This window comes from Glycine soja, chromosome 2, assembly GCF_004193775.1.
Source record: "Glycine soja cultivar W05 chromosome 2, ASM419377v2, whole genome shotgun sequence".
In the NCBI taxonomy this organism is placed as follows: domain Eukaryota; kingdom Viridiplantae; phylum Streptophyta; class Magnoliopsida; order Fabales; family Fabaceae; genus Glycine; species Glycine soja.
Window position 1 is genome coordinate 47,047,982 of NC_041003.1, and position 21,092 is coordinate 47,069,073.

Below are 21,092 nucleotides of genomic sequence, written 5' to 3' on the forward strand. Positions count from 1 at the left end.
CTAGACCACATACAGTATACTGTTATCTGAAAATAAACACGAAAATAATGTTAGTTAGTTAGTCAATCAACTACTGTACATGTTAGTTAGGATTTTATATCTGGGTTAGTCAGTCAACAGATATAAGATCCTAAGTCCTAACTAACAGAAGTACACTACTGAGTCAGCTACAAGAAAATAATGTTAGTTAATCAGTCCGCCTAAAAATAAAGCATGACTGTTGTATTTTAGAAAGTTTGGAATAATAATAATCATAATAATATTATTATTAATAATAATAGTAGAAGTACACTACACAGTTCTTTGATCTTTGTCTCTCTCTATGCTTGTGTTCTGTTTTGTTCTTCTTCCCTCCTTTCTCTTTTCCACCTAAATCTCATGTCTTATCCACTATCAAGTAGAAGTAGGCAGTTGTAGTCTTGTAGAAATTGCATTAAAAGTTCAAGCGGTATTATTGCTAGTAAATTGTATTTTTTGTTATGGTCTGGACAGTTGCAAGGAATACTTGTTCTCAACAATGTTGCTGTTGTTTGCACCCAGTCAATAGAACAACAAAGGTAAACTTCTTGTGAAGGAGGCACGAAGAGCAGGGTTTCAATATTTTCTATATTTGACTGAATTTTGATTTTCTAAATTATAATACATATCATTCTACTCTATATGTTTTGCAATACACTAATACTCCATCTGCCATGCTTTCTTCTATCTTTTAATATAGTGTAGAATTATACTTTTTTTGGAGATTTGATAGTTGATCCTACATTGTGATTCAGGTGAGTGAACATGATGGTATTTTTCTTGTTGAACACATGACAAAGCTATGCCAAGACAATGCGAAGGTAAGTGGTGGTGAAGATTGTGAGGAAGAAGATAGGAATGGGAGACATTAATGCGTAGAAGAATCAGGATTCTGAGATCACAGATTGACCAAATTTTTGGGTAGAGTGAAGAAGCAAAAAGAAAGCACAACCTTTATTATTTTGAGACGGGGGTGGTTAATCTTTTCAATCTCTAACTTGAATGTATTGTATGCCAATATTCTACGCTCAAACTTGTCTCTGTTTTATCATTTTCCCGAATTACCTTACGGTGTTTAAAAATTACTCTCTCTTGTATATCTTTGGCCCAAAAAAGACTAAAAATGATCGTTATCACTTTACTATTATTATTACAAGGTCAATTTAATAATATAAAAAAGGTTCATAATTGAAATTTAGTTTCTTATTTTGGACGTGGCAACACTTGCAATGGAATGGCAGTACACGCGGAGTTTACTGTTGTGTAGGATGCTGATAAGAAAAATACGACCAAGAAATTTCCTTATTTTGTAGTACCGAACTCCATTATATATATGATGCCATTTTTAACCAAATTGTAAATGAAGCAATCTACAGGTATCCAAAGTTCTCCAGGGTTTTAACTCAAATTCAGCTTCATTTCACTTTACCTATGATTTCCTAACCATGAATCATACTGAGAGGTTAGTTACTAGTTATTGAAAAACAGTGTTACATGCCATTATTCAACACAACAAACAACAAGATGACCACTTTCCTCTGTTTCTTACTCTTCCTCTTGATGACAACCTTATCAGAGTCCCAACCAGACCGTTTCTTGAGACCTAAAACCCTTAGTGGCGGTTCTAACCAAGAATACTTCGAGGTGAATTACCCTCCAAATTCGCACGAACCCACACCTTCATGCTCCCACCGAATCATCCACCACGCTTTCGCCAACACCATCAATTCTCCACCGTACACCACCACCTACGCGCCTCCACCGCGGTGTCCGGCGCCGTGGTCCCGCGTGGTCCTCCACTTCCACGTGCGGTGTAAGGGGGAGCAGTACGACCGCATCGCCGCCATCTGGCTCGCCGGCGCCGAGCTTCTCCGCACCAGCACCGCCGAGCCCAGCCCTGCCGGCATCTTCTGGAACGTCCGCAAGGACGTCACGAAATACTCCTCCCTCCTCGCCAAGCCCAACCAGGACCTCACCATGATGCTCGAAAACATCGTCAATAATGAATTCACCGGCGTCTACCACGTTACCGTCACTCTCCTCTTCTACAACGAGTACGCCGTTAGGGTTCCGTTTGTCCCCTGCCCCGAAGAACTCAATAATTTTGATCCAATTCAATCAAGATCAAGATCGAGATCAAGATCGCGATCTCTTGTTCAGGAACCGGGTTCCAGAGGCGTTAATGAATCGCCGGCGGATTTGATTATTCCGATCTCCGACGACGGACGGCGAGGGTTCTGGTTCAAATTGGAGGAAGAAAAAGGTTCTTGTTCAAAGACAATTCGAATTCCGCGGAACACTTACCGCGCGGTGCTTGAGTTATACGTTTCTTTCCACGGAAACGACGAGTTTTGGTACTCGAACCCGCCGAATTCGTACATAAAGGCGAACGGATTAGAAACGGAGCGTGGAAACGGCGCGTACAGGGAAGTGTACGTGACAATCGACGGCCAGGTTGTTGGATGGGAGATTCCGTTTCCGGTGATATTCACCGGCGGAATAAACCCTCTGTTCTGGGAACCGATGGTGGCGATTGGGGCCTTTGACCTTCCCTCATACGACATCGATTTGACGCCGTTTTTGGGGAAGGTTTTGGATGGAAAAGAGCACGTGTTCGGAATAGGGGTTGTGAAGGGAATCTCTTATTGGTTATTGAACGCCAATTTGCATCTTTGGTTGGATCATGAATCCACGGTGGTTCATGCAAACCCTGTGGTTCATCACAGTCCTGAAACTTCAATTGAACGGCAGGAGGAGTTTAAAGGGCTTGATGGGGCGTTTGGTGTGGACGCAGAGAAGGAAACGCAGATCACAGGGTGGGTTATGACCAGTGCCGGCAACATCACCACCACGGTTTCTCAAGGTTTCTCTTTTAAGAACTCCATGAAGTTCCAACACAACGGGAGTATCAAGACCGTTAAGCAGAAGTTCAAGGCCAAGAAAAAAGTTAAGGTGATCGATGGAAAAGGCGAATCGATTACTAGGTTGAAGGTTAGGAGGAGGTACCCTTTGAGGGTGGTCACAAACACTAAGCTGTTTCAGGATGGGTCTTATAGGCTTGTCACTGATCTTTCTCACACTCTTAAGGAGAAGCATGTGAGTGGGTGCTTCGTGAAATCGATTAATAACGAGCAGAACTCAAAAGGGTGGATCGATGTGAAGGGTCACTCTGTTGTGTCGGGTCAAGCAAGCACCTCGCAGAATTACAGTTACTTTGATAGGTTCACTTGCTACTCACGCAATGTTGCTGCGACTAATGGCAGGATTGTTGCGGACAATTCAACTTTTGTCTGTGAATTGTGAAAATTCTTTGTAGTTTCTTTTTTTTTCGTACATCTATTTTATTATGTAGTTTCCTGCATAGGGTTTTGGTTTTATTTTTTTCTAGGGGGAAGAATGTGTAGTAAATTATGTAGTATGATAGTATCTTTTGAATCTGCATAGTGTATGTATTGTTTCCATTCGTGCCACTGTGCCTGGATCTAGACACCGAAGGAAAACACAAGTTACTGAACCTACCTACGGTTAGTAAACAAGGATCATATCACAATTAATTGTATAACTCCTAGCAGAGTAGGGCTTGCAGACGAGCAATTTAAGCTTCAAGAGTGATGCTGTTCTTGGCCTCAAGGCCATCCGTGCAAGTCCATAACAAAAGCCTAAGGATTGTTTGGCTTAAGAAATCTATTTTTATTTTTACTTTTTTCAAAAATTTGTACAAGAAATAATGAAAATAGACAAATAAATAATGGAAATCTATTTTTATTTTTACTTTGTTTTTCACTATTTTTATATCCAAACTTTAGAAAACAAATAGAGTAAAGAAATTTGACATTTTTGTAACATGTTCTACATGCTAAATTGGTTCTTGCGTGGACTAACAAGTGCATGAACGAAATTACTTTTAACTACTGCATGCAGAACAGCAGAAGTTATGGTAAAGGTATATTACGTTCGAAGAACATTAGTATCCGAAAAAAAAAATTAGAACAAATTCCTCTGTATTATACTATAAGTAAATGTCTCGTTAACATACTTCACACTCAGACAAGATTACTTTGTCGAATAAATATTCCTTTCTTAAAATTCATTCTTTTTGCACCTAATTTTTATCCAGAATATACTGATACACGGGTGATTGAAGAATACGTCATTTTTATTAACCTAATATACATTCAGTCTCAAGAGCTCGTAGGACGCCAGAAACCTTTTCTACCTACAAGAAACTGATTTTGATGCAACGTTACAGACCAGTTAAGTGAACGCAAGATTGGATTGAGCTTGTTAAGTATTTCCACAGAATCTTGAACCACGAGATATCCATTTGGTCTCAATATGCGATCAATCTCCACAGCCACATCTACGATGTCACATCTGACAAAAAAAAATGTTCATTATCAGAATCATATTTCTTAACACATACCTATGCTACGTGTAGAAGTTGACAGAGTTCAATAAAAGGACAAATAACATGATCTTATAGGTGTTACTTTCTTCAATAAGCATACCTTTGCTCAAGATATTTGAAAAGAAAGCTAGCATGAAGAAGATCGTATGTGCGAGGATAGGTGTTAAAGGACTCACACCAATCATGATACATTCCTATTAACCCTCTGTCCATTATAATAGAAAGAGTATCTGGCACATCAATAGGTACTACATTCATCACCCAGACTGGTAGATCAATGAGAGCTGCGGCAAATCTGCAAATAACAGACATGGTATCAGTTTCAATTTTCAAAGTTGCTTGGAGGAAACTAGCCAATTTATGCTGATGCAACAGCAGATAATGTACATGTCACAGAAGATTGACATGCCATTATTGATTCATATGTAGGTCTGAAAGACAGATCAAGTATACGGGTAAATACTACCAATGCCCTCAAAATTGCCCATATTCTACTATAAAGAATGTAAAGGGTAAAAGAGCAAAATTTTAACAAAATTACTTTACCCTGCATAACCAGCATTCATGTCCATTACATTTCGAACACTTGACCACTTTATTGAAAGACCATTCATATAAACGTCTGAAACTAATTCAGACCAACGTTTGCTGTCCTTGAAGAACTTGTCCTTGGCATCTGAATCTGTAGGTAAGCTCGGTGGCTTACTGGTAAGCCTCTGGGGCCAAGGTTTGGGCCAGCTCTGCAGGTTACCCTTACCATCAACCGGAAGAGGAGTAAGACAACTATCGAGTCTGGCATACCTAAATATAAGCATGCAAAGAAAATAAGCAAAGGTAGAAACTAGACTAAACACAGTAATATCTAGCATTGCTTGCAATGGTCCATGCACATTTTCTATGGTCTTTTTATAGGGACGATATTCATTTCTTTCATGCTGGCATTGTGGAGAAAGTATAAATTGGAGGAAATATAAACATCATATAAATAAGATCCCGAGAAGAGAGATAATACCATGAGATATTCTTGCCATCCTTATTTTCACATAAAGGTGGATTGTTCTCTTCACGTTTCTCATAGCAAGAAGATGAGGTTGGCTTTTGGTATATAACAAGTCCAATTCCAGATGAATCATGACCCTTAGCCACAACCTTCCAGCACATGGCTTTTGTTATATCCACCATGGCTGCAGTTTGAAAAAGAAATTATTTTCTTAAACATAAGACAGAACAAATTCGTTTGGGGCATTATGATGGGGTCATACAGAAATTCAACATCTCCATATATTCAATAAGAAACATTCTCAACACAGATGAAAGATTTTTAACTACAGAAGAAGGAGAGACATTGACATAAATAGACAGAGTTGAGGTGAGAGTAAAAGAGAAAGACAAACCATTCCATACTTTCTGGTCTCTTTCATCATCACGGTAAACTGGTGTAGCAGACCATGCAAAGAAACCGCCTGGTCTAAGAATCCTATTGAGCTCATATAAGGGCTTCCCACCTAAAGTTGTGATCAGATTTGTGAATAAACATTTCTATTTGAGATAAATATAATTGGAGCATGGAAGACAATTATAGAAGCCTGTCTTGATGGAAACAAGAAAAGAAGATAAGTACCATCTGCATCCCAATGAACCCTGCATCGTGCACAATGAATCAAATCAAACCCATTATCAGGAAAAGTCAGTTTTTGTGTTCCAATGACAGAAAGAGTTGCAGGAATTCCTCGTTCCAAAGCAAATTGTATTTGAGCTTCATGTTCATCTTTTGGGGCAAATGACATAGTAATAACATTTTTGTCCAGCAGATAGCCACCAAAGCTAGCAACACCACAGCCAACATCTAGAATAACCCTGGTATGCTTTCCCCACTTAATTGCAGGTAATGTCTAGTTTAAAAAAAATAAAAAAATCAGCAAACCACAAAATGAAGTAAGCACTCAAAAATTAGTCCTGCGAGTATAACATATGTAACGTACTGGTTTAAGTCATGCAGAAATCAAAATGAAACATTGTTTGGCACTTATTAAAACAAAATTTAACAAAATGACATTATTTTTATCGAATAAAACAATAAAGGGACACCAACTACTGTGAGTTAAAGATGTCAACTCTTTATGTGAGATCTTAAACATTTCCATCAATCCTAGAGAGAAGCAACAAAGCAATACATCTAACAGCACTAAGCAAAAAAAAATTCAACCTCAGTGTTCCATCAATCCTAGAGAGAAGCAACAAAGCACTACATCTAACACTCCTAATTATAATCCCTGAGCTTTTTGATGTGTCCATATATCAATGCCAAACAAGATCCAAACAGTAGTAAGGTTCCTACTGAGTCAGTCTCCATGTCCTCCCAATTTTGTTTTTCAATAGTTGATTATAGTTTCTCTGTATCTAGAACAGTCACACATGAAGAATAAAAGATTAAAGCGAATATCATAATTATGGTAAATTATGTGAATTCAGATGACAGCATACCTTCTCTATGAACTTAATATAATGGTCAACCCCATCTTTAAACTGAGTACCACCACCTGGAAAGACCAGATATTTCCCAGACTTCACTACCCAGTGTTGGTCTTTCTTGTACTCCACCAGCTTTGAATAAGGGACGTTATCATACCAAATCTGAAAAAAAAATATAAAATTCCTTCTCCACTAATTTCATGACTAGATAAAAGTAAAACTCAAATACTTTTTTTTTGGGTGTTATACTTGCCGGATTCAAACCCAGTCCTTATCGGATTGTCTTACGACAATTACCATACGGACCAAGAATGCCGGTAAAATTCAAATACTTAACTAATACTAGCAATGAACACCATTTTCATATGTAAGAAGAAATTGGTATGTGACAAATCAGAAAGCAAAACCTATTCAATTCTCATCAATCTCACCTTGTCCCTGCTCTTGGGCCACGGAACTGGGACTTTATACCCTTTGGGAAGGGAAAGCAAACAGTGCAGTCTAGTCTCAGGACAATGCCTTTCCCTGTGCTCCATGTGCCTCCTAGACTTAAGAGCCTTAATCGCCTTGAAATTATCCAAACAGGGTATAAAATCAACATTCTGCGGTTCCTTACATAGCTTCCAATCGAACCTCACATTGGTCACGTTTGGGGGAAGCTCTTGCACTTTTGGATTTGCAGTATAATCAGCAGATGCTTGAGAAGGGTTAAGGGGTGGTTTCTCTTGGATAACAGAATAGAAAGCAACAGTGTTTGAGGTGGTGTGGTTGAAGCTGAAGAGGAAGAGCGTGACGCAAATGAGCAAGATTAAGAGAGTGACAATGAAAGGGTATTTTCTCTCCTTGAAGAAGTCTTCAGCTAAAATCGCCATTTTTGTTTTTTTACTCTGCTCAAGGGAGACAGAGGTAGAGATACACACGGCTTTAGCAGGAGATATAAGGTAGTTTGGAAGATTAAGTAGAAAAAAAAAAGAGAAAATTTGTGGGTTGGATCTCTTTTATTAACAAAACACTAACATACTAACCATTACCATTTCTGATAAAAAAAAATGAATTTACGTGGAAGAAGGAGACAAGTCCTTATCAGAGCAAGATCAAAGGATAGAAATCTCTGGATCGTGCGGTTGTCCTTCGGATCCTAAAGACTGTGTACTTTGGCGGTCAGATTCAGTATTCAGAACGCAGCTTCACCTCAATCCTAGGTTCTCAAACTTTCGAACCGACAATGGCAGCGTTGTGCTTTGTTTTGTTTAGCAGGATCTTACGAAATACTACGAAGGTTCGTGTTATATATACTAAAACATAAATTTTATAAAAGAAAATTACATTTATGGTGACTTTAAAATGTGAGATTACTAAGGTTAAACGCTGTCTCCGAACATGTTAAGGTCTTTAATGTCAACGTTAGAACAATGTCGTGTCTCACCTCACTCACATTCTGCAAAAGCCGAAGACCAAACCCTGATTTGTGTAGGAGGAATCTGACCAAAAAGGATAAGAAAAATGGACACCAACAACCGACTGACGCTAGAATTATTACTTATTGTAATTATTAGGGTAAAATGTGTGTTAGTCAATTTTCTGTTAAAATTTTTATTTTTTATATTTTATTAAACATTATATATTCGCTACACTAACATTTGAATTCATTTTATTACACATTATATATATATATATATATATATATATATATATATATATATATATATATAAAATCTCTTTTTATATTTTAAAATGATGATTTTGAGTCTCATAAATTTTATAATTAGAAATTTCATCTCTTTTTATAAAACATAAAATGTTAGACTAAGGATCAAATTCATTAATTAAAAAAAATAAAATCATTTTTAAAACTATTGGGCAAATTTCAATTTTAACCAAAAATTGAAGAACTAAAACATTTGATCCTAATTATTATCATTGCCCTTGATATGATTATTGATTTGGCCGGTTCATCAATTTTCATAAAATTTACTGAGGTACAATGATTTATATTGAATTAAAAGCATTTTCATTTCAATGTGCAATGCATATAATGCTTGTGTTTTATGCATGTATGAAAGTGACTTATAACAATGTCAACTCTAGATAACAAATAATTTAGGACAATTATCGAGTTAGTAACTCCCTCGTTTTATTCATATACTTAACCAACAGGGGCCGAGGGATAACCAGGTACGTATCACAACCATAGATAGTATCATACACTCTAGAGTCTAGACATCTTGGACAAAGACTAACTTGAACATGGAAGTTTCTTTTGCAGTTATTTTCATTATGCTTTAACCAATAGATCGACATAAAGAAGGAGATTGGAGCATGCAAGAAGTAAGACAATTCACATAAAGAATTTGGTAAGAAAAATCTTATACATAATGAGATGTAAGTTTAAACACATAAGTTTGAAGATCAAATTTATCTTTAAAATATATTAGATGATATATTAACAAAGATAATTTTTTTTATTGTTCAATATGTTAATTGTTAGTTTTTATTAGTGAAAATGATTTAAACATATATTTTTCTTCTTTTTTTCTTCTTTAACAACCACTGAATCAATGTTATAATTAATTGTAATAGCGAAATACGACTTAACATGAGCAACTTTCATTTATTCTTTTTAAGCACAATGTAAAACCGACGAAAATAAGATAATTGGCAACTTTGCTTTAAAAGTTGAATTAATCAAGCAATAATTTAGTTCACAAGATACGCATTTCGTGAACTCACGTGATCGTTTTTATTTTTTAGGGAGTAATATGACTTGTGCTATAATGCCCCATCTTTTCCATAGGTCATTTTAGCTATTTTCTAAAACAAAAAACGTAATCACCATGCTATATAATTTTCAAATTTAATTCATCTCTTTTCTAAAAAGGTTCAATCGTTTATAAATTAGTGCATTAATTATATGATAAATTCATAAAAAAAAAAGGTTTTACAAAAAATATTACAGCAAATTTAAGAAGACCCTTACACATTTTTACTACCTCTATCAAATAGTAATTTAAGTAGAAACTTATTCATGTGAAACTCCCAAGTCCCAATAACAAGTAACAACATTGGGCAGCATCATTATGCTGAACTTGTTAAACAATCTAAGATTTCATTACAGATACATTTTCAACCCGAAGTCGAAGTTAGAGAATACAAGGCACCCCTGCTAACAAGCAATTGACATATATCATCATACCCCCAAATTTTAGCCATGTACAAAGGGGTAGCACCCCTCTTATTCACAGCATTAAGGTTCACTCCCTTCTCAACCAACACTTTCACGGTCCCTACATCGCCACTCTCCACAGCCATGTGAAGCGGCACGTGACCTTCCCGGTCTTCACATTCCAAATCCAAATCCGATAATTCACTAAGCACCATCAACACATCCTTGTGCCCTTTAAAAGCCGCCGCGTGAACCGCCGTCAGACCATACTGGTCACGGTACTTCACACTCCCACCACATCTCCGTAACAGCGATTCCACTTCCGCCACGTGTCCGTTCCTCGAAGCCTCAAATATTTCTTCTCCCTCCTATAAAAAAAAAAGAGAGGAAAATCTCATCTCATTAAATCAAACATAAGAAATTGAGAATCTGATGGGCCTATTAATTTGGACTTGGGCTTGGGCTTTACTTACATTTATGTTTGTATTTGTATCTGCCACGTGTACTTGATCAGGGGCATTATTGGGATTGGGGATTATTCTCAAGCCGGCTTCGAGGAGGAGGTGAACCATGTCGTCCGGGTTGAGCAGCTTGGTGGCGGCTCCGAGGAGCGTCTCGGCTTGGGTGGGTGACAACTCGGCGAGCATGGAACGCTGTCGTTTAATCAAGTTCCTAACCGCGTCTAAATCTCCGCGCGTGACGGCGTCGTTGAGGAGGATGGGGCCAACGAATGCCACCTTCAGTTTGATGTCCAGAGTCTTGAACCCGTAGGGGCGCGAGGCGAACCACGAGTTGATTGACTCGGGGTGAGTTGAGCAGGACGAGTTAGCACAGAACTCGGCTGTTTTGACTAGGAAACGATCCGAGGGGGAGCGAGGGTAGGAGTGAGGGAGGTGGGACTGTGGCTTTAGAATGACTTGGAAGGTGGCGGAGGATAGAGGTTGAATGAGTCCACTGGGCGGGTTGACTAGGAATTTGTTTGGTGATGAGGTTTGGATCTTGAAGGCAACTGGTGTGGTTTGGGTTAGAGACCGAATCCGAACCGTGGCTCGACATTTGCAGTTCAGTGCGAACTCAATTCGAACCTCTGCGGGTTCACACACTTCCACTAGTGCCTCCATCTACCAACCCTGTGGGATTTGGATTGGTGGTGCGGGGGTATAGATGAGAAAAAAGAAAATGATAGTCTCGTGACACTGAAATCGTTACGACCCATCCCCACGTGTCGGTTTTTAATTTGACATGGTTTTTCACTTTTTCTAACGAATTCACCGTGATGGAAAAATGAAAATAAAATAAATAAAAATATCGTTGATCTTGTGGAGCCCACTCTAACAACCAAGAGTGCTACGCTGCTACTATTGCATTCTCACTCCACTGACACGTATAATAGTCATGCTTTGTATCACGGGGAGATTCGGTGCACCCTCGGGTAGATCTTGTGTTGCTTGCAGCATTGCCATTACATATTGCATTTGGCGGGTTGACTGTTTTTGCAAACGCTTCTTTCTTTGATATTTTTGAATTTAACAAAAACTGAGTCTCTGATACTTTGGTGAATACAGATATTTAGTTGAGTTTCTGTTTCTCTGTGGCTTGAAGCTTCAAGATGTTTTACTCTCACCAGCTTCTTGCTCGAAAAGCACCACTCGGCCAAATATGGTAACTCCGTCTCGATTTATTTCACGCTTCTTCTTTCTGTTTTAAGTATTGTTTCCACGTTACTCTGTTTTCTGTGAGATAACTGGTTTCTAATTTTGGTCACCATGCTTGTCCATTTCTTCGTTTCTGCAAACCATCTAGCATACATGGAGCTTCAAACGTGAATGTTATGAACTTATGTTGAACTAAATTAATCATGGTTTTGATTTACGAATGCTTTTTCTAATTTGTTTTCTGTCTCCGTGTAACCTTATCGGTGATTCTGGATTTCAATTTCCTTTAACTTGGAAGTTTATTTCTAAAATGACGAATGAATTCTCACTTGGTCCTTGATGAAGGATGGCTGCCACAATGCACGCAAAGATTAACCGTAGAAAGTTAGACAAGCTCAACATCATCAATATTTGGTAACGGTTGCTTACCTGAACGCATGTTTTTCTTATAGTAGTGCAGAGTTATATTATTTTTGTTTCTTGTGCTTATTTTGCAGCGAGGAGATTCTGAACCCATCGATTCCTATGGCTCTTAGACTTTCTGGAATTCTCATGGGTGCACACTCTTTCTCTGTTTGATCCTCTGCCATGTTTAATCTCATTTTCGATTTCAATTAATTAGTAGAAATGTATGATATCTTTGCACCTCTGTTTAATTATCGTTGCTGCGTTTTCATCAGGGGGAGTAGTGATTGTCTATGAGAGAAAAGTGAAGCTCCTTTATGGTGAATTTTTTAAATCCTGTTTTCAATATTAGTGTAGCATTAAAATCAAAGCGCTCACGTTTCTGAATTCTCCATCATTTCTTTTTTTATTACCTTGTTTTCTCGCAGATGACGTGACCCGTTTTCTGGTACAAAGCTCAACATTAACATTTCCTGCGAATTCGGTTTCTTTTTCTTTACACTTCTCTGCATTTGTTTCCTATGGGTACAAGGTTGAAATAAACGAAGCCTGGAAAGTAAAAGCTGCTCCAGATCCTACATTGCTTCCCAAGTCCAAATCCAAGGCCAAGTTAGTCACATTTTTGTTGCTCTTGTTGTTCAAATGATGAACAGTTTACGGTACCCTTGAGATAACTATATGACTCAATGAATAGTGTCATGCATATTTTCAAAGACTGAATTCCCTTGTGCTCTGTATTAACTTTTTTTTCTCCTTTTTGACAGGAAAGAGGCTGTTACTCTGCCAGGGACCGGTGAGACGAATGTGGCAGATATTGAACAGTCCCTTCAGTTTTCCAACACAGGCACCACAAATGGATTTCAACATAACGCATATTTTACCATGGTATGTATCTGTCCTCAATGCATGGAATTAGAAAGTGAAAAGAATTAATCAATAAATTAATCTAGGTTTGATCACCAATTAGGTTGAGCTGATCCATACCCTTGCTGCAGCGACTTGACAGTGTGGATGAACCCTTCATTAGTAATGGAGCAAGAGAGGACCAAGATCAATCAGAACTTCTCCATCAAGGTTTTGTTCCTTGAATTTGCTAAACATATATATATGTGTTGTCCATGCAAGTGTCCATTCGCTAACTCTTATCATTCTCAGTTGACGCGGAGAATATTACCTTATTTGAACGCTTTGAAACATTCCAAGCTAATGCGGATCCTTACAATCATCTCTTATTTGAACGCTTTGAGAGGTTTTTAGTTTCAATCATCTTTTTTTGTATAAGTGTTTTTAATTTCTTGCAACATTCCATTTATTTTTTTAATGTTGTGGCAGGTTTGATATTGAAGGAGATGAGGAAACACAGGTAAACGTAACTTCAGCAGATCAAATTCCAACCACGCTTGTGCCCTCCCCACCTCATCAAGACGAACCCACCAGAGGTGATTAGGATAACAATCATTTTTAAACATTAAGATTTTAAATAATGTCGTTTTTCTTTATAAACATTTTGTCATTTAAATTTTAAGTATTGGTAGATTGTAAAACATGTCTTTCCTTCCACCTTAGTTGCATTTCTTTTTCTTTCACCACATTTCACTTGTCTGTACCCTACACATATAGCTTATGCCAATACTGGGGTTTTGATGGAAGAGACTACTGTACCATCTAGACCAAACTCGTTCATGACCCAACCTCGGTATGGTTTGACAACTCCATCAAACTTAGTTCCTCATCATAACTTAGAAGCTTGGAAAGTTGTGTGTCGTTCGGACTGAACTTGGCTACAACTTGAAGTGTACATATAGCTTAAGGATTGTAAGGGAGTAATAGAGTGCCATGTTCCTAGCGTATGTAGCTTAAGGATTGTAGGGGAGTAATGGAGTGTCCATACTGCATTGCATACATATACAACCTGTGTATATCTCCTTGTCCTGCTCTACCTTTCTTACCAGAGAGGAGGTTTAGTCTTGACAAATGACAGTGGAAGGTAAGCAATTGTAATTTTTTCAGTTGGTGACGTGTTAGTAAAAAATTGTTTTGGTATCATAAGCTGTGACTTGTGACTCGTAAAAGGGCATCTTTGCATAAAAACTGAATTGTTATTATTAGAGTTTAGTGATTATGAAACTACATTTCAGCTGTATAATTATTTGCTGTGAAAATATTCTAAGACATAGTTTTTTTCCTGAGAGTCAAGCAAATATTAAAATATAGAACTGTTGTAGAAATAAATAAGCATTGTCAATATAAAAAGTAAAAAGAAAGAAATGAATTTGTTTGCTGACATATAACTATTCTGCAGCTGATACGTTTCAAGACCATCATCCTGGACACCCAGACATTCAGCAACCTAGTGAAGGCATGATACCTAGACAGGTACCGTAACTATTTAATAGTATAATGACCATTATGTTATGATTGATGAGAAAAGAAATGACCAACGAAGTGCAATGCAACAGGAACCTAAAAGGCGGGGACCAAATAAAAGGAAAAGAGGACAGCCATCGACTATAGAAATGGATTATGAGCAAACCATTATTCCTGCTCATATATATCAACACTGGCTTCAGAATGCTTCTGATATTGTCTCGCGAAGAGGAAGAAAGAAAAAGGTTTTCATTTCATATCCATTATGCATATAGCATCCAAGTTTTTTGAATGAAATGCTTATTCATGTATTTTATAAGCACCGAAGAGACTGATCATGTATGATATTTTGTAAACCAGAGATTTTTTTAAGGAAAAGTACTGAGCTGAGAGTTTAATATCATAAAAAATGAGAAAAGAAAAGAGAAGCGGATAAAATTAGTAATCCAGCTATATCTTCAACAACATACTTACACAACAAAATTCTACTTCTTGTTTCAGCTAACCGATGTCATGTCTTCAACAAAGATAGCCAACCTCATGAAGCTGCCACCCGTTGTGCTAATTGGTGATTTATTTACTGCTGAAAATGACAATATATATTATCCAAAAGCTATTATGGACTTATGGATTAAGAGCATTCAACCACCTCATGATTCACCTTCAGGTCAGCATAGTGTGTCTCTCTGGGGTGCCTGGGGGGTGTTAAAATCATATTAGTTGGTATTGAGAAAATAATCAACCTTTATATGGAAAAGGTTAACCAGAAAGTAACAAACTCAATTTTATGCAGAAAGGATTTCAGCCCACCATCCTCCAGAACCATCATTTTCATCGCCTCCAGGAGTACAGAATGAAGATTTCATGCAATTTGTTAGTCTTCTGCGCCATCTTTTGGTTTGGCTTTTCTTTGTTTCAGGAGGATATGTAGCTTATTTCCGATAAAATGTCCAAATGTGAAGCCTTCTGAAGATTTTGACAGTAGGCCAGACTACCAGGCACCTCCAATGGAAAAGGCTCGGGAACATATCCTCTTGGATGAACTGACAACTAGCCTTTTGAGAGGGCATGAAGCTACTCCTCATATCTCATCAGGGAAAGCTGGTATATTTTATTGATTTGTTTGTTAGATCCTTCAATTCTCTAATGTATCTCTATAACTAAGGAAATACAAGATAATTATTCTTCCACGTGATATTCTAGGAGACAGTGTACATTCCTTTCCAAGACCAACGTCTGAAAATGGTCCTGCCTCACATTCAGATTTTGATTCGGGAAGGTAGTTCAATTTATAGTTTCGAATGTACATTTCATCTTAATATCTTAAGGACAAAAAGAGATGAGAGTTTTCATCTTGTTAAATAAGATAGTGGTAGTCTGATTCTTCAGAACTGTTAACAGATTCAAAAATAAAAGGTATTCATCATCTGCAAACAGCAGTGGAGGCCTCGAGCCACTAGGAGGCCTTGAGCCACTAGCTGAAGATGTAAATTTCAAGTTAGCTAGACTGTATGAAGATGGTCCCACACCTGATCAAGGTATATTACTTGTTTTTTTGGATAGTATATTACTTGTTAAGGCTTCGCTAATATTAGAAGCATCCTTGCTGTAATGGTATATTCTTTATCCACTTAGCACATGCATACATCAGTCTCATTAGTTTCTTTTCAGAACTCTTTGTGGAAACAGGACCCACTCAAACACAAGCAAACATCAATCATCCTAGTGACAAGATAACCGATTCAATCCAAGCGTATGAGTCTCTTTAAGAAATTTATTAACCTTAATAACTTAAAGAAATTTATTAACCTTAATAATTGCATATTCCTTGTATTTGAACAGGCAAATGAAGGCACATTTTGACACGCCTGGAGCTCCTCCAGTTGAATCCCTTCATAACCTAGCTGCTGGAATGACACGGACATCAGCAGCACAACTTTTCTATCAAATTTGTGGTATTTATTTATTATATAGTCCTCTTATCTATCTTTTATTTAAAATAAACATCCAAAGTGTTCTTCTAATGACTATTGTAATTTTTTCATGCACAGTTCTTGCTTCCCGCGATGCGCTGAAAGTTGACCAAAAGGTTCCCTATGGAGAGATTGTCTTCTCTAGAGGATTAAAAATGTGATGAAGTTTTAGTTCCTCTAATTTGCTGCTTCTCCTTTAAAGAGTTTTATTAATGCAGCTTGTTTTCTTTATCAGCTAGAGGTATTGGTGTTTAATTAAGGAAACGACAACGATTATCCAAATAGTCATTGCTATTTGCCTATTAGCTAGGATTAAATGTTTTAGATTTTTTGTTTTCCCTCTCCGACAATGTCTAATGGAGAAATTGTTAGGTAGTACTGCACTACCACTATTTTGTCTGATGATTAAGAGTGTCACTTTCAAGTTATTTGAAAAACATTTGTTTAAATTAAATAGGCTTATTTGATTAAATAGTTTATTTAATAGTTTGACATTTTTTTAAAACCATATTCTATAATAAGAGTATTTCTGATGGGTGTTACATAAGTTGTTTAATTATTTTTTTTCACTAGATCGGATGACATGATGTTACTAATATAAGCATCATTGCTAATATTTCTGATATCTGTCCTATTATTTTTAAACCTTGCACTCTCACTTCCCATATTCAATAGAGCTCGCTCACTGTCAAGAGACAATTGATAACTTTTGAGATTGAATTAAATCTAAACTTACATTTACATTCTAACAAGATAGTTAAAATTATTAAAAAAATTAGTTTTTTAAAAAAATTATAATGATAATTAGTTTTTTTTATTGAAACTATAATTAATTTTATATCACTATATAATATTAATTATAAAATTATAACCAATTTTTATAGTTATAGTTATTTCAAATAATTTATTTTTATTTAAAAAACAGTTATAATTATAAAATTAGTTTAAATAATTTTATAGAAATGATTATTCAAATAACTTATTTTTATTCATTTATAATCGGCTAAGTAATTAATTTTAGATAAAATTTATTATATAACTAATTTATTCATAACCGATTATATACGCATATTCTAAAACCAATAACTGATTATATCAAATTATAACTAATCATATAAAACTAATTATAATTATAATACCAACTTATAATCTAATTATTTATTAATTATATCTATAGTTATCTAAATATCCAAAGCATGAGTAACCCTAGAGCATCATTTGTCGTTGGCAAAGTATCTTTTTATATTATTATTTTAACATTATGTTTTTTTATTTTCATTATTATTGTACTGTTTTTATGTAATTTTTTAATGACATTTTATTTTTATTGAAAAATTATAAAAATTATAAAGAAAAATTAATTACTATTTTTTCAAGGAAACGCTGTTTAAATTTTATTAGTGCAAAAACCAGAAAATAATTTTATTTTTTTAAAAAAAAATTACTTAAATTTTGATATATTTTATGTTAGAAAACTTAGAAACAATAAAAATATATATAATAAATATAACAGCATTCTCTACTTTGAAAATATTTTATTCATTTTTACAGTTTTTATTTGGAAGATAATTAGTTACATTAATTTCATTTTTTGATAAATATTTTATTTCCCCCTTTTATAATATTTGTTGTAGAGGCAATTTCTTTTTTTATTTTTTTATATAAAATATTTGAGTATATATTTTTTCTTTTTTGTATTTTATTTTGTAATCTATTATTACAAATTTATAAACTATAATTGATTGCATTTACAGTCAAATATCTTTATGGGTTTGATTATAAATTGATTTGAAAATTAAAGGTTATATATTAACATTTTCTTATATTCTCAAAACTTAAGAATTATATAAAAAATATTAACATCTTTAATTGAGATACACTATCAAATATTCTTTCATCTTATAATTTTTTTTCTTATATTCTGTTTGTATTTATCATGTATTCTGAAATAATATAACATTCTTTCATTTTATATTTTCTAACAACTAAACTCTTCCCTTGTAAAAAAAAAGAAGTAAACTCTTCTTGAATAGCTACATTAGTGCTTATTATTCGGTCTCAAATATATAAAAAAATGTATATATTTTAGTGTTAAATATAAGTAAATTTTAATTAATTTTTCAATATTTAATGAAATCATCTCCAAGATATTATTCACTTAATTGATATTCTATTTCATATGAGTATTTTTTTTTTATTATTGATATCAAGTTTTAATGAAAGATAATTTAGGAAGAAAACTTATTTTCTTTGTGGGATCAACAAAATTAAATGATATCAATTAATTTGATTTTTTTTTTCTTAAAATAGAGACTAAAAAGAGTATTACAGTTTGGATAATGACATTAGTGTTGAGAGTTGGGTCTAACAATGACTAATTTCTGATAAATCAATGTTTGAATCACTATAAAAATAATCCACATTTAATATATAGTGATGCCTAAAAAAAATAAAAAATAATGACATTCGTACATATGTTAACTATAATTTTTTTACAATTATACTAATAAAATTTAAACCTAAAAGGCTAAAACTACTCAAACTCTCCAATCACCCGTTCACTATGGTCCATTCAATGGCAAGGTGTTTTACACTTTTTCCCTTAGAGTTGAGGCAATTTATTTTTCAATTAAAATAACACAATCTATTTCTAACTAAGAAAATAAACCATTATGAAAAATATTCTTCAGTGCACAATAGATCAACCGAAAAAATACAACAACTTTTTTCAAACCTACACACATTATACCTTTTCTGTATCTCTATTTTTATTATTGCATTATTTATATTTTTTTCTTAAAAGAATATTCCTTGTGTAGCAAAAAGATAATAATAAAAAACTTCCAAATAGAAATGATTAAAAAAAGAGAAAAGGAAATAAAAAAAAAACGCACATGCTGCTCTAGGTAGGGTTATGATTAGCTATGATTATGCATCATGGTTGACACTCACCTTGAATAACCCGTTTTCCATTTATAACCCCCACCCCCTTCGTTTCGTTTTCTTTGCGTGCCCATCACCTTCTCCACTCTTCACTACCCTCAAAACCCTTTTCCTCTTACCACTTCTCATGTGGCCACCGTGGCTCAACTCACCGAGCGGGTTCCGCAACACTCCACCGCCCTCACCCTCTCCGTCGTCATCGCCATCGCATTCTCGAACTCGCTCCTTCAGCTTCTCCTGCTCCTCCTTCAAAGATATCCAGAGCCTCTTCCAAGACAACCCCGAATCCGAACCCGCCGCTCCCAAATCTCCGTCTCTCTTCCGCCGCGTCCGGATCTCCACCGCCGTGCTCCGCGCCTGGGGGGCCTCACGCGCCACCGTTCCCGCCGCACTCCCGCCCGGCCTCGACCAAGGCGTCGTCGTCTACTTTACCTCCCTCCGTGTTGTTCGCCGCACATTCGACGACTGCCGCGCCGTCCGATCCATCCTGCGCGGCCTCCGCGTCGCCGTCGACGAGCGCGACGTCTCCATCGACGACCGCTTCCGCGACGAGCTCCACGCCGTCCTCGGCTGCCGCAGCAACCTCGCCCTGCCGCGCGTATTCGTCGGTGGCATCTACGTTGGCGGAGCTGACGACGTCCGCCAGCTCCACGAGAGCGGCGAGCTCCACCGGCTCATCGAACGCCTCCCGCGCTCCAACCAGAACAACGCCTGCGATTCTTGCGGAGGCTTCAGATTCGTAGTGTGCGATGAGTGCAACGGAAGCCACAAAGTCTTCACAGAGAAAAACGGATTTAGAAGCTGTTCTTCTTGCAATGCCAACGGCTTGATTCGTTGCCCTGCATGCTTCTTCGTGCTCCCGCGCCACACCAGATAGCTACCCTACCCCTCAGTTAGTTACAGCTCACAGACAACTCAATGATGAAATTTAATCAATCATATTTATGTTGATAAATAAACACTTCCTCACTTTCATTTCGTTTAGGTTACTACATTACATATATTAATTAATCGTGTAGTCTGAGAATCTTACGGTATGAATAGGTAATGATATTATTAATAATTTTTGTTGTCATTATATGACGTGAGTCGTATTCTATCTTCTTAATGGTCTCGGTCTGAGTTTTATAAATAAAAAAGAAGAATTTTTGTGAATACAAAAATTAATCATCAAATTCAGTGACACTTGGTATATTTAAATATTCTGAATCAATAACATATTAATAAAAAAATTATGTTATTAGGACTTAGGAGTTAGGGTTGATTAGTTGTAATGGCACTTGAACATTAATGATTTTCACATGGAGTAAACCATGCTGGAGTCATGTATGTACTGACAGCACACAATGATCTTTGTGGGAGGTTCCTTTGAAATTATGTTGTCTGGTGTGGTGGGTGATGCTGCCATATTGGGTCGAAACTGTTCCCACCGTTTCGATTCAATTTTTGTTCTTGCTCATATACTCAATAATAATCATTGGGGCAGATCGTGGGAACCCTGTGTAGTTTTGGGTCTGGCTCATTTTCTATTTCCCTGCTTTTCTGGAGTGTTGATTTGATTGCTTGGCCCACTTTTTTTATAGCGCAAATTTCTTGATGCTCAATTCCCATGTCGCTCACGTTAACATGATCCCATCTTGTCTCTTGATTTTGTACCTGTATCTTTTTTAATTGTCGCCTTAAATCAG

General features: G+C 36.2%; 5 protein-coding genes across 7 annotated transcripts; 3 read left to right on the forward strand and 2 right to left on the reverse strand.

The window, feature by feature from the left end:
* Positions 1 to 1,341: 1,341 nt before the first annotated feature.
* Positions 1,342 to 3,730, forward strand: LOC114399694 (peptide-N4-(N-acetyl-beta-glucosaminyl)asparagine amidase A-like). The gene has a single exon (XM_028361908.1). The coding sequence runs from the start codon at positions 1,513 to 1,515 to the stop codon at positions 3,319 to 3,321; it is 1,809 nt and encodes a 602-aa protein (XP_028217709.1). The 5' UTR covers positions 1,342 to 1,512; the 3' UTR covers positions 3,322 to 3,730.
* Positions 3,731 to 3,998: 268 nt separating this feature from the next.
* On the reverse strand, positions 3,999 to 8,309 carry LOC114399702 (probable methyltransferase PMT23). The gene is made up of 8 exons (XM_028361919.1): positions 7,330 to 8,309; positions 6,911 to 7,060; positions 6,048 to 6,318; positions 5,821 to 5,931; positions 5,439 to 5,610; positions 4,973 to 5,227; positions 4,527 to 4,721; positions 3,999 to 4,392 (listed from the first exon to the last, which is right to left on the reverse strand). Exons 1-8 carry the CDS (start codon positions 7,768 to 7,770, stop codon positions 4,200 to 4,202), a joined length of 1,788 nt encoding a protein of 595 aa, XP_028217720.1. The 5' UTR covers positions 7,771 to 8,309; the 3' UTR covers positions 3,999 to 4,199.
* A 1,549-nt stretch (positions 8,310 to 9,858) lies between these two features.
* LOC114399732 (serine/threonine-protein phosphatase 6 regulatory ankyrin repeat subunit B-like) lies at positions 9,859 to 11,232 on the reverse strand. The gene is made up of 2 exons (XM_028361953.1): positions 10,535 to 11,232; positions 9,859 to 10,429 (listed from the first exon to the last, which is right to left on the reverse strand). Exons 1-2 carry the CDS (start codon positions 11,180 to 11,182, stop codon positions 10,022 to 10,024), a joined length of 1,056 nt encoding a protein of 351 aa, XP_028217754.1. The 5' UTR covers positions 11,183 to 11,232; the 3' UTR covers positions 9,859 to 10,021.
* A 127-nt stretch (positions 11,233 to 11,359) lies between these two features.
* On the forward strand, positions 11,360 to 16,933 carry LOC114399712 (sister chromatid cohesion 1 protein 1). 3 transcript variants are annotated; one of them, XM_028361931.1, is made up of 21 exons: positions 11,360 to 11,543; positions 11,627 to 11,723; positions 12,062 to 12,130; positions 12,214 to 12,272; positions 12,397 to 12,441; positions 12,550 to 12,569; positions 12,654 to 12,730; positions 12,886 to 13,006; positions 13,117 to 13,195; positions 13,277 to 13,370; positions 13,454 to 13,560; positions 14,424 to 14,497; positions 14,581 to 14,733; positions 14,990 to 15,155; positions 15,282 to 15,361; positions 15,451 to 15,592; positions 15,692 to 15,767; positions 15,890 to 16,026; positions 16,160 to 16,241; positions 16,331 to 16,443; positions 16,540 to 16,933. In XM_028361931.1, exons 2-21 carry the CDS (start codon positions 11,671 to 11,673, stop codon positions 16,620 to 16,622), a joined length of 1,830 nt encoding a protein of 609 aa, XP_028217732.1. In that variant the 5' UTR covers positions 11,360 to 11,543; positions 11,627 to 11,670; the 3' UTR covers positions 16,623 to 16,933. The 3 variants fall into 3 exon arrangements, with proteins under 3 accessions (XP_028217732.1, XP_028217737.1, XP_028217744.1); XM_028361936.1 differs by having other exon boundaries at positions 11,360 to 11,723; XM_028361943.1 differs by lacking the exons at positions 11,360 to 11,543; positions 11,627 to 11,723; positions 12,062 to 12,130; ... (1 more) ...; positions 12,397 to 12,441; positions 12,550 to 12,569 and having other exon boundaries at positions 12,684 to 12,780.
* A 2,419-nt stretch (positions 16,934 to 19,352) lies between these two features.
* Positions 19,353 to 20,482, forward strand: LOC114399743 (uncharacterized protein At5g39865-like). The gene has a single exon (XM_028361961.1). The coding sequence runs from the start codon at positions 19,376 to 19,378 to the stop codon at positions 20,279 to 20,281; it is 906 nt and encodes a 301-aa protein (XP_028217762.1). The 5' UTR covers positions 19,353 to 19,375; the 3' UTR covers positions 20,282 to 20,482.
* Positions 20,483 to 21,092: the final 610 nt, after the last annotated feature.

Bases quoted from the DNA above. Each gene is read 5' to 3' on its own strand.
- LOC114399694 (XM_028361908.1), top strand. From the start codon at position 1,513: ATGCCATTATTCAACACAACAAACAACAAGATGACCACTTTCCTCTGT.
- LOC114399702 (XM_028361919.1), bottom strand. From the start codon at position 7,770: ATGGCGATTTTAGCTGAAGACTTCTTCAAGGAGAGAAAATACCCTTTC. The intron at 5,932-6,047 runs GTACTTATCTTC...TCACAACTTTAG, and splicing joins GGTTCATTGGGATGCAGATG to GTGGGAAGCCCTTATATGAG. The intron at 4,393-4,526 runs GTATGCTTATTG...TTTTTTTGTCAG, and splicing joins TTCAAATATCTTGAGCAAAG to ATGTGACATCGTAGATGTGG.
- LOC114399732 (XM_028361953.1), bottom strand. From the start codon at position 11,182: ATGGAGGCACTAGTGGAAGTGTGTGAACCCGCAGAGGTTCGAATTGAG. The intron at 10,430-10,534 runs GTAAGTAAAGCC...TTTTTTTTATAG, and splicing joins ATACAAATACAAACATAAAT to GAGGGAGAAGAAATATTTGA.
- LOC114399743 (XM_028361961.1), top strand. From the start codon at position 19,376: ATGATTAGCTATGATTATGCATCATGGTTGACACTCACCTTGAATAAC.
- LOC114399712 (XM_028361936.1), top strand. From the start codon at position 11,671: ATGTTTTACTCTCACCAGCTTCTTGCTCGAAAAGCACCACTCGGCCAA. The intron at 13,561-14,423 runs GTGATTAGGATA...ACTATTCTGCAG, and splicing joins TCAAGACGAACCCACCAGAG to CTGATACGTTTCAAGACCAT. The intron at 16,444-16,539 runs GTATTTATTTAT...TTTCATGCACAG, and splicing joins ACTTTTCTATCAAATTTGTG to TTCTTGCTTCCCGCGATGCG.